Source organism: Capra hircus, chromosome 24 (assembly GCF_001704415.2).
Source record: "Capra hircus breed San Clemente chromosome 24, ASM170441v1, whole genome shotgun sequence".
NCBI lineage: Eukaryota > Metazoa > Chordata > Mammalia > Artiodactyla > Bovidae > Capra > Capra hircus.
Window position 1 is genome coordinate 43311826 of NC_030831.1, and position 12900 is coordinate 43324725.

Genomic DNA, 12900 nt, shown 5'->3' on the forward strand with positions numbered 1-12900 from the left:
TGTCGCCTTCAGAAAACCAGAGTGCAGCACCCAAGTCCTGTGCAGGGAGGGCGGCCTGCTAGGGAAAGCAGGCCTTGGCTCAGGCCTGGAGAACCACACGGAGGTCTGGGCCTGGAGTCAGACCCCTCAGGTCAGATCTGTGATCTGCAGGAATCACTCCTAGACACAGTGGAAGCTGAACTGGATGGATTCACAGTGATGAGGCCAGCAGGCAGCTACTGGAATACTCCAGGTTGCACATGTGGACTGAACTCTTGATAAACAGACTCTCATCCACAGAGGACATGGAGTGAATCCAGGAAGGGCTGATAAACTGGAAGAAAAGGGGTAGGGGGGGTCAAGAGACAAGACCAGTTCAGCTGGCAATGAGGGATGAGTTCGAAGGACGGAGCTGCATCAGGCGTGATTTCCAAGATGGAATGATAGCAGGTTATCATGAGGACAAAGGTATGTTCGGGCTTCCCTTGGGGCTCAGCTGGTAAAGAATCTGCCCTCAGTGCAGAAGACCTGGGTTTGATCCCTGGATTGGGAAGATATCCTAGAGAAGGGAAAGGTTACCCACTCCAGTATTCTGGCCTGGAGAATTTCACAGACTGTATAGTCCATGGGGTCACAGAAAATTGGAAACGACTCGAGTGACTTTCACTTTCAAAGGTATGTTCAGGAATCCAGAGTGCTGAGGTAGAGGAGGGTCAAGGATACACAGCCGGAGTTGCTTTTCATCAAACAAATCAGTGAAGATGATGGCAGATGACAGTGTCAATGGGCTCAAGAGTAGCAGAAGTGGATGGTGTGGGGTTCTGGTACAAGTGTGAGGAGTCCCGATTAAGCAGCAGCAGACCGAGAACATCACCCATCCACCCAGTCTGGAGACCTGCAGCCATGAGGGCAGAGCAGCCTCGCACAGACGAGGCAGAGAAAGCACTGCCTGGAGGAGCAGGAGTCCTCAGAGAAGACTGAGGTTCAGAGGAGATTTTTCTAAATATGGAACACAGTTTCTAGAAAGAAGGATGGAAAAAGCTGAGGAGAGATCAGCAAAGTAAGGAACCAGAGCAGGAGATGATCAAACTGGACAGAACCAGTATCTATAATGACCCAGACATCAGGTGCTGCTGGAGGTGACAGTGGGGCATAAAGCCAAAACCCTGACCCTAGGTCCCCAACCTTTACCAGGGCCTGGCCAGTCTCTGCAGGCATCAAAGCCACTAGTGGTCCCAAACACTCGTGTTCTTTTACTCCATTTGTGGGATGTCTCTTTAAATAGACTTTTACTTAAAAAAATCTCTGAGAATTTATTTGGCAAAACAAAGTTTTCATCAAGAGTAAAAAAGAAACACAATTGTTTATGCTCCCTGGAATAGAAAAGATATTTATTAATACTGTTCTTTAATTCAGAAATGATTCCCAAGAACATCTGTGTTGGAAAGATTCTACAAACTCATTTACTTGACCCTAACTGCACAGGACTTTACTCGCACTCTGAAAATAACAGGAGCCTCTCTGAAGAAGACCATCTCGATTCCAACAAGCTGGGGAAGATAATTACCAAAAGTGATCTTTCTAGTAAACCTATTATTCACCAAACCTTAATTGAGGCTGTGTTTTGGGTGTGCCCTCAGACCCTCTGTGCTCTGGTCCTCTCCAGGAGGATAAGCTAGCCCATGAGATATGTTTATATTTATTCTTCAAACAACATTCAGTTCACCCTTTCCACCCTGTTAAAGACTTTCCCCTTGGGTCCAATTCTATAAATTCCTAGAAAAACAGACATAACTTTTCATTAGCTCATCAAAAAAAGACAAATTACAAGCAGAATCCTGGTTAGACCTAAAGAAGAATGCTTGGAGCTCTCATTCACAAATATATTAACAAAACAGATCCATTCAGGGTGATTTACAAAGGGTCATCTGGCTCAGACACCCGAATCTTCCGTATTAGCACAGCTAAGGAGTCTCACTTTAATACAAGTTAGTATTGTCCTTCTTCCCTTACAAATCTCATATGTGTCTCTCCCCAAGCTGTGTGTCATTGTGAGTTTTAAACTAGTGTCTCAGATAAACTCCATACTTTAGTCACAAAAGAAATGATAACCACCACTGATCATATACTAAGCTCTTACTGTGTGCTAGGTGCTTTACCCAGACCTCAAGAATCTTCACAACTGTGTCTGTGGGATGTAAAATAGGGCAATTCACCTTGTAAATAAACTTGTGTGAGTTTCTTTGGACTCCACACACAGTATTTTTAACTTCTAGACAATGATAAATAATAGCTAACACGAGACCCTGGATTATCTTAACGTTAATTCACATCTCCTGCATTAAATATCTAATCACATCTACTATATAAGTTAAATTACCAGAAGTGCAGCTTCCTTTCCAAGTCCATATCCCTTCCTGAAAGACACATCAACATGCTTTAAAATGGAAAAAAGAGAGGCAGAAAGAGTTAAAAAAAAAAAAAAGTCATATGGGAAACTGATTCAACCAGTTCAGCAATATTTATTTTCCATTTGTAAGGAAGCTTTATGAAAATCTGTTTTATCACATGGATTCACATGGTAACATTTTAAGGAACAGATTTCATTTTGCCTAAGTTGCTTCTTTCCTGAGTAATTTTCAGCACTCATCAGAAGGACAGAGATAAATACTTTAAATAACATGATGGGCAGTGTTAGAAATCAGGTCTGTCTTTCACAATGCCCGAAATAGGGAGCAGCAGCACTCACCTCCTTCGCACTCTTGATTTTGGTCAGAAACGTATGCAGCTCCATCGTCTCTGCAAACAGTGCACGACATACTGCCTGGTAATGATTTGGTGCCTCTGCTTCAGTCGGGAGATGAGCAGCACACAGCTACAGAAAAGGAAAACAATGGTGCCTGCTTATTATCTGTGGTTTTAAGGTACCTGAAATACAGACAAACCTGGTAGTGCCCATTTTCATATCACATGGCAAGGCAACCCCATGATTCCCATAACCCAAAGCTGAATGCACAAGACCACCAGGGAAGTCCACACTATTATACAGAAAGAGAGGTTTGTAACTAACAATCCCCCAGCACAGGTGAGCTTCCAGAATTAGCTTCTACTTGACAATGACAGCACGCGTGTACAAGTATGGCCTGGAAGTAGAAGAGGGACAACCTCTTACAGAGTACTGATCATAACTCAGGTATTTTAATAGCTACCATTTATTATTTACCATACCAGGTCCTATATTTGACATATTATATACACAGCATAACATCATTTACTCTTCCATGTAGCCCTGAATTAGCATCACTTTATAGCAATGAAACTGAGGCTTCAGAGGAAGCTAGTGACTTGTCCATGGTCATAAAGTTAATGTAAGGGAGGAGGATTCAACACAGTCATATTTGATTCTAAAGCCCAAGCTCATTGCAAAACACGCGGAGTTGTACCATTTGGTAACAAGAATGTCAAGAAGACATGTGGACCACTGGGAAGATACCTCATCATTAGACGGGCAATGGTGGAAAGAGGGCAGAGGGCAACTGTGACACCTCCAGTCCTAATGTCATCAACAGGTACACAGCCCATAACTACTTCTGGGTCAAAGATGCAATTTAATACCATGCACAACAATTTAGAAAAATCAAACAATTTACTAGATTGGAAAAGACATCCTGTCAAGACTATAATGCATTAGGATAATTTAATCTTTCTATAATAATTCTGCATCTGCGCACAGTAGTTATGTTTTAATGTATCTGCATTAAAAAGTTGTAAGTTCTCCTTTATTCCTTACCATATGCTTGACATTAATATACATTTATTATATTTAATAACTTGTATCTTTTGGAGAGTAAGAGATATCTTTGTAGCTTATAATATCCTTCATAATGTGGCTTTCTGTTATTTTTCATTTGTAATAAGTATTGTATGCAATTTAATAGATTACTATCTTTAATAAAATGCATTCTCAGGAAAATATTTCAGCAAGTGTGTCAGCAACAAACTTTCTTCACAAACAGGCTAAGAACTGATGCACTGGGAGCATGAGAGCAAAATTGCACAAGTTTAATTATTCACAGAGCAACCAATGAACAGAGTTCATTTTGCTCAATTATTTTTATATGCAGAAGAGAGCTTCTCACATAAAATTATCATTTCCAAGGTGATGAAAGGCAACTGCTAGGACTTCCACCTTTCACTAGTCCCACAATTTTATATTCCAATTACATGCTGTGAAATATGGCATAACATTTTTGACTGTAATTCATAGTAAGAAATACCTTTTACATAAGGATTCAAACACATGCATAAGTGTATGTTTTATACACAAACATTTTACAAAATCAAACTTACACAATCAACTGATTTCACAACCCACTAATAGGCTGTGCCCTGCAACTTGGAAAACCTGGTGTAAAAGTCTAAAATCTTTTTATGTTTATGGTATAATCGTATATGTAAACAATCCACAAAAATTATTAGCACTAAGAAGTTTTAGCAAAGTTGGGAGATACATGATCAACACAAAAACATTCTATTTCCATTTTTTAAATAGTAAAAAATAAATAATAATAATACTAAGGAATATATTTAACCAAGGAGGTGTGAGATTTACACACTGAAACTATAAAGTATTGCTGACAGAAATTAAAGACGACAAAAAAAATGGACAGACATCCTGTATTCATGGGTTGGAAGGCTTAATATTGTTAAGATGGTCGTTGTTGTTCAGTCACTCAGTCGTGTCCGACTCTGCGATCTCATGGACTGCAGCACTCCAGGCTTCTCTGTCCTTCACCATTTCTCAGAGCTTGCTCAAACTGATGTCCATTGAGTTGGTGATGCCATCCATCCTCTGTCGTCCCCTTCTCCTCCTGCCTTCAATCTTTTCAAGCATCAGGGTCTTTTCCAATGAAGTGGCTCTTTGCATCAGGTGGCTAAAATACTGGAGCTTCAGCTTCAGCATCAGTCCTTCCAATTAATATTCAGGGTTGATTTCCTTTAGGATTGACTGGTTTGCTCTCCTTGCAGTCTAAGAAACTCTCAAGAGTCTTCTCTTGAGTTAAGATAATAATACTACACAAAATGATCTATGGATTGAATGCAACTCCTAACTAAATCCCAAAGGCCTTTTTGAAGAAATAGAAAAGCTGATCCTAAAATTCATGTGGAATTGCAAGGGCCCCAAATAGCTGATACAATCTTGAAGAGAGCTGGAGACTCCAGCTTCCAAATTTTAAAACTTACCTCAGGAATATATCTACCTAAAGAAACTAAAGACCTATATATAAAAAACTATAAAACACTGGTGAAAGAAATCAAAGAGGACACTAACAGACGGAGAAATATACCATGTTCATGGATCAGAAGAATCAATATAGTGAAAATGAGTATACTACCCAAAGCAACCTACAGATTTCAATGCAATCCCTATCAAGCTACCAGCGGTATTTTTCACAGAGCTAGAACAAATAATTTCACAATTTGTATGGATATACAAAAAACCTCGAATAGCCAAAGCAATCTTGAGAAAGAAGAATGGAACTGGAGAAATCAACCTGCCTGACTTCAGGCTCTACTACAAAGCCACAGTCATCAAGACAGTATGGTACTGGCACAAAGACAGAAACATAGATCAATGGAACAAAACAGAAAGCCCAGAGATAAATCCACATACCTATGGACACCTTATCTTTGACAAAGGAGGCAAGAAATACAATGGAGAAAAGACAATCTCTTTAACAAGTGGTGCTGGGAAAACTGGTCAACCACTTGTAAAAGAATGAAACTAGAACACTTTCTAACACCATACACAAAAATAAACTCAAAATGGATTAAAGATCTAAACGTAAGACCAGAAACTATAAAACTCCTAGAGAACATAGGCAAAACACTCTCCGACATAAATCACAGCAGGACCCTCTATGATCCACTTCCCAGAATATTGGAAATAAAAACAAAAATAAACAAACGGGATCTAATTAAAATTAAAAGCTTCTGCACAACAAAGGAAACTATAAGCAAGGTGAAAAGACAGCCTTCGGAATGGGAGAAAATAATAGCAAATGAAGCAACTGACAAACAACTAATCTCAAAAATATACAAGCAACTCCTGCAGCTCAATTCCAGAAAAATAAGCGACCAATCAAAAAATGGGCCAAAGAAGTAAACAGACATTTCTCCAAAGAAGACATACAGATGGCTAACAAACACATGAAAAGACGCTCAACATCACTCATTATCAGAGAAATGCAAATCAAGACCACAATGAGATACCATTTCACACCAGTTAGAATGGCTGTGATCCGAAAGTCTACAGGCAATAAATGCTGGAGAGGGTGTGGAGAAAAGGGAACCCTCTTACACTGTTGGTGGGAGTGCAAACTAGTACAGCCACTATGGAGAACAGTGTGGAGATTCCTTAAAAAACTGGAAACTGAACTGCCTTATGACCCAGCAATCCCACTGCTGGGCATACACACCGAGGAAACCAGAATTGAAAGAGACACGTGTACCCCAATATTCATCGCAGCACTGTTTATAACAGCCAGGACATGGAAGCAACCTAGATGTCCATCAGGAGACGAATGGATAAGAAAGTTGTGGTACATATACAGAATGGAGTGTTCAGTTCAGTCGCTCAGTCATGTCCGACTTTTTGAGACCCCATGAATCGCAGCACGCCAGGCCTCCCTGTCCATCACCAGCTCCCGGGGTTCAGTCAGACTCGCATCCATCGAGTCAGTGATGCCATCCAGCCATCTCATTCTCTGTCGCCCCCTTCTTCTCCTGCCCCCAATCCCTCCCAGCATCAAAGTCTTTTCCAATGAGTCAACTCTTCCTCAGCCATTAAAAAGAATACATTTGAATCTGTTCTAATGAGGTGGATGAAACTGGAGCCAATTATACAGAGAGAAGTAAGCCAGAAAGAAAAACACCAATACAGTATACTAACACATATATATGGAATTTAGAAAGATGGTAATGATAACTCTGTATGCAAGACAGCAAAAGAGACCCAGATGTATAGAACAGACTTTTGGACTCTGAGGGAGAGGGAGAGGGTGGGATGATTTGGGAGAATGGCATTGAAACATGTATACTATCATGTAAGAAACGAATCACCAGTCTAGGTTTGATACAGGATACAGGATGCTTGGGGCTGGTGCACTGGGATGACCCAGAGAGATGATATGGGGAGAGAGGTGGGAGAGGGGTTCAGGATTGGGAACTCATGTACACCCATGGCGGATTCATGTCAATGTATAGCAAAACCGATACAGTATTGTAAAGTAATACAAAAAAATAAATAAAATAAAAATAAATTTCACTATTGCTATAATAAAAAAACTTACCTCAAAGTTGCAGTAATCAAAACAAAGTGGTACTTGCATAACAACAAACATACAGATTGATGACACACAACTGAGAGTCTAGAAATAAACCCATATATCTATGCTTGATTGATTTTTGATGAAAGTGCCCAGACCATTACGGAGGGAAAGAATAGTCTCTTCAACAAATGATGCTTGGAAAAGTGGATATCCACATGGGGGAAAAAAAATTGTACCCCTATGTCACAGCATACATAAATATTAACTCAAAATGGATCAGTGATCTACATTTAAGAGTCAAAACTATAAAACCCTTTGAAGGTGAAGTGAACCTTCATAGCGGTGAACCTTCATGGTCATGAACTTTGTAGCAGTTTTTAAGATATGATACCAAAAGCACTAGATACAGCATATCTTACTTTACTACAGCACTATATTATGCATTGCAGATAGTGTGTTTTTAACAAATTGAAGGTTTGTAGTGACCCTGTGCATTAGGCAAGTTTATCAGTGCTATTATTCCAGCAGCATTTGTTCACTTCTTGTCTCTGTGGCACATTTTGATAATTCTTACAATATTTCAAACTTTTTCTTATCATTATTTTATTATTTACTTTATTATTATTAATTTTTATTATTTTATTAGTATTTGTTGTGGTAATGTGATCAGTGATCTTTGCTGTTACTATTGTAACTGGTTTTTTGTTTTATATTTTAAAGTATGTATTGTTTTTTAGATATAATGCTATTATACACTTTATAATAGACTATAGTATAGTATAAATGTAACTTTTATATGCAATGGGAAACACCAAAGTATTCATGTAACTCACTTTACTGCAACCTTTGCTTTGTTGCAGTAGTCTGGAGCTAAACCTGCAATACCCCTAAGGTATGGCTGTACATGGATAAATTAGCCTTCAAAGTTAAAATTGTACACTAGTCAAAAAGGCCATCATCAAAAAATCTAGAAACAATAAATGCTGGAGAGAAAAGGGAACCCTCTTGCACTGTTGGTGGGAATGTAAATTGGTACAGCCACCATAGAGAACAGTATGGAGATTCCTTAAAAAGCTAGGAATAAAACTACCATATGACCCAGCAATCCCACTACTGGGCACATACCCTGAGAAAATCAAGACACATGTATCCCAACGTTTCCTGCAGCTCTATATACAATAGCCAGGACATGGAAGCGACCTAAATGTCCATCTACAGATGAATGGATAAAGAAGTTGTGGTGCATACATACAATGGAATATTACCTGGCCATAAAAAGGAATGAATCTGAGGCAGTTTAACTGAGGTGTATTAACCTAGAGACTGTACACAGAGTGGAGTAAGTCAGAAAAACAAGTATTGTATAATGACACATATCTGTATCTGTGTGTGTGTGTGTGGAATCTAGAAAAACGTTACAGATGAACATATTTGCAGGGCAGAAATAGAGACACAGACATAGAGAACAGACTTGTAGACACAGTGGGGGAAGGAGAGGGTGGGATGGATTGAGAGAACAGCACTGAAACATTTATAGTATCCTATGTAAAACAGCTATTGGGAAGTTGTTATGTACCACAGGGACTCAACTCAGTGCTCTGTGACAACCTAGAGGGGTGGGAAGAGGTGGGGAGGTTCAAGAAGGAGGGGAATATATGTATGTTGTTGAGTTGCCCAGTCAGGTCCAACTTTTTGCAACCCATGGACTGTAGCACGCCAGGCTTCCCTGTCCCTCACCATCTCCCAGAATTTGCCCAAGTTCATGTTCACTGCATCAGTGATGCCGTCCAGCCATCTCATGCTCTGATGCCCTCTTCTTCTGCCCTCACTCTTTCCCAGCATCAGGGACTTTTCCAATGAGTCGTCTGTTCACATCAGGGACGAAAATACTGGAACTTCAGCTTTAGCATCAGTCCCTCCAGTGAATATTCAGGGTTTATCTCCATTAATATTCACTGGTTTGATCTCCTTGCTGTCCAAGAGACTTTCAAAAGTCTTCTCCAGCACCACAGTTCGAAGGCATCAATTCTTTGGTGTTCTGCCTTCTCTACGGTCCAGCTTTCACAACCATGTGTGACCACTGGGAAGACTATACGGACCTTTGTCAGCAGAGCAATGCCTAACCTGGATATATGTATACTTCTGGCTGATTCACATTGTTGTAGAGCAGAAACTAATACTACTTTGTGAAAACAATTATCCTCTAATTAAAAAAAAAGTACATCAAAAGATTCTATCAAGCGCATGAAAAGACAATCCACAGAAGCAGAGAAAATATTTGCAAATCATATATCTAATAATGATCTACTATTCGGAATGCGTAAAGAACTCTTAAACTCAACAAAAGACAAACAACCTAATTTAAAAACGGACCTGAACAGACATTCTTCCAAAGAAAGTAGACAAATGGCCAAAAAACAAATAAAAAGATTCTCACCATCACAAGTCATTAAGAAAATGCAAATCAAAACCACAATTAGATACCACTCACAACCACTAGGATGGCTATAAAAGCAAAGAGAAAATGGAAAGTAAGTGTTAGCAAGAATGTGGAGAAATTGGAACCCTTGTGTATTGCTAGTAGAAATGAAAATGGTGAAGCCACTGTGAAAAATAGCTTGATGGTTTCTCAAAAAGTTAAAGATAGAATTACCATGTGATCCAGCAATTCCATTCCTGAGGTGTATTTCCAAAAGAAATTAAAGTAGGTATTCAAACAAAAACTGAAACACAAATGTTCATACCAGCACCATTCACAGCAGCCAAAAAAAAGGTGAAAACAATTCAAATATTCTTAGCTGAGGAGTGGATAAACAAACTGGTATATTCACAAAATGGAATCTTATTAAGCCATAAAAAGGAAAAAGGTACTGACACATGCTACAACATGGAACCTTAAAAACATTACACTCAGTCTAAGAAGCTAGACACCAAAAGTCACATACCATATGATTCCATTTATATGAAATACCAGAATACATAAATCCACAGTGACAGAAAGCTGATCAGTGAGCTGGAGAAGGGATAGGTTTCTATCTGGGATAAAGAATAGGCTTTGGACTGAGATAGCGCTGACAGCTGGATAGTATCGTGAATTACTTAATGGCACTAAATTGTGAACTGTAAACTTTGTTCTGTGTATTTTACCACAATTTTTTAATGTACAAAAAAAAAATTTTTTTTAAGCCCATGAAATTTCATGAAGTTTCCACTGAGACAGATGAGAAATAATCCCTTAGAGGAAAAATAACTCCGGTGATTATTTCAGTTTCAATGAATTACCTGATAATTATTTTATTCTTTGTGTGTATATGCATCATCACATCTAATTCTTATGTCAACTCAATTTAGAGATTAAGAAATAGAAATTTACAATAGCTAAGAATTTACCCAAGCCACACACCTAGCCAGCAGAATTGGAAGTGAACCCAGGCAGTCTAACTGCAGGATGAGTTACACTAAAGGAAGTAATGTTCTTAAACTAAAAGAAGCAATTTTCTTCAAGTGCTGAAACACTTAGAACAAAGCATACAGGCAGCATGCCCCAAATGACCTCTACAGTTACCAAACAAGTGATGCTTGTGGAGGAGTGGAAATTCTACAGACTTGTGTCCACAAGTTTGTTCTCTATGTCTGCATACACAGTCTTTCCTTTATACACACACCAGTCAGCACATGCAGAATTTTGTGGTCTTTTCTCCATTTATTAAAAATTTCCCACACTGCTACTTAACCTACATGATTATAATTTTAAAGACCATATGATAATCTATGTAGCTGATATACCATTTTTCTGGAAGTCATTTATTTACAGTTTCAAAACAGTGTAATTAATGCTGTGATACACATCTCCTTGTATCTATGTAACATTTCATTTTAAAAATCATCTCCTTGTACAGAGAACAGATTGGTGATGCCAGTGGTTGGGGCTTTGGGGGTACAGAGTAGAATGGGTGAAGGCAGTCAAAAGGTATAAACTTCCAGTTATAAACTCAGTCAGTCCTAGGAATGTAATGTACAGCATGGCGACTAAGGTTAACAATACTGTACTGAATATTTGAAAGTTGCTGAAAGATAGAGCTTAAAAGTTCTCATCACAAGAAAAAAAATCTGTAACCATGTGTAGTGATGGATGTTAACTTATTGTGGTGATCATTTTGCAATTTATACAAACAAGGAATCATTACCTTGTACAGTTGAAACTAATATAATGTTATATGTCAATTATATCTGAGCTTAAAAAACTGACCTCTTTGAAAAACTTCTAATAGTAGTATTACTGTGTGGAAAAATTTTGAACATACATAAAATGAGGTGGGCAGTATAATGAATTACCATCCATCACCCAATTTAGCAATGATCAATTCATGGCCAATCTTACTTTATCTGCATCTTCATCCACTTAAGCCTCACCCTCCAGGATAATTTTATAACAAATTCCAGACATCTGAATTTCACATGTAGATATTTTCACCATATATTCATTAAATGAGTTTTTTTTAAATATACTCACAATTCTATTATAGTATCTAAAAATATGAATAATTCCTAATATCATCAACTATAGAGTAAAAGGTAAAATTTTCCTGATTATCTCAAATATACCCACAGTTCATTTTTGTTTTTATTTTCATTACTCTAGGAGGTGAAGCAAAAAGATATTACTGTGATTTATGTAATATCTTAGGCAGAGAGTGTTCTGCCTATGCTTTCCTTTAAAAGTTTTATAGTACCCAGACTTACATTTAGGTCTTTAATCCAGTTTGAGTTTGTTTCTATGTATGGTATTAGAGACTGTTCTAATCTATAGATTCAATGTAATCCCCATGAAATTACCAATAGCCTTTTTCAGAACTTTTCTGGTAGTTCAGTTGGTAAAGAATCTGCCTGCAATGTGGGAGACCTGGGTTCGATCCCTGGGTTGGGAAGATCCCCTGAAGAAGAGAAAGGCTACCCACTCCAGTATTATGGCCTGGAGAATTCCATGGGCTCGCAAAGAGTTGGACATGACTTTGGTTCACCTTTTCAGAACTAGAACAAAACATTTTAAGATCTGTATGGAAACACAAAAGATCCCAAATAGCTACAGCAATTTTGTGGGGAGAAAAAAAGAAAAGCAACAAAGACAGAGCTAGAGGAATTAGGCTCCTTGACTTCAGAGCTTTGACTGTACTACAAAACTACAGTAATCGAAACAGTAGGATACTGGCACAAAAACAGACACACATCAATGGAACAGGAAAGAAGTCTGGAGGCAAACTCACACACCTATGGTCAACTAATCTATGACAAAGGGGGCAAGAATACACAATGGAGAAAAAACAGCCTCTTCAATAAATGGTAGGAGGAAAACTAGACAGCTACATGTAAAAGAATGAAATTAGAATACTCTTATGCATTTCATTATGGACATGAAACCGAGCAAACTCTGGGACATGGTGAAGGACAAGGAAGCCTGGCATGTTGCAGTCCATGGGGTTGCAAAGAGCTGAAGACAACTTAGTGAGTAAATAACAAGAACAATGTATTTCACTGAAAGCTGAAAGTCTAGGAACTATTATCAAATGCTAATCAATTTTTTAAAGTGAAA

General features: G+C 38.5%; 1 protein-coding gene across 5 annotated transcripts in view; it reads right to left on the reverse strand.

Moving 5' to 3' along the window:
- SPIRE1 (spire type actin nucleation factor 1) overlaps positions 1-12900 on the reverse strand; it is a 141048-nt gene that overhangs the window by 66341 nt on the left and 61807 nt on the right. For all 5 annotated transcript variants that reach the window (XM_018039419.1, XM_018039424.1, XM_018039420.1 and 2 more), the window contains exon 4: positions 2729-2854. In XM_018039419.1, the coding sequence (XP_017894908.1) occupies positions 2729-2854 (126 nt within the window). The remainder of the gene's footprint in view (positions 1-2728; positions 2855-12900) is intronic.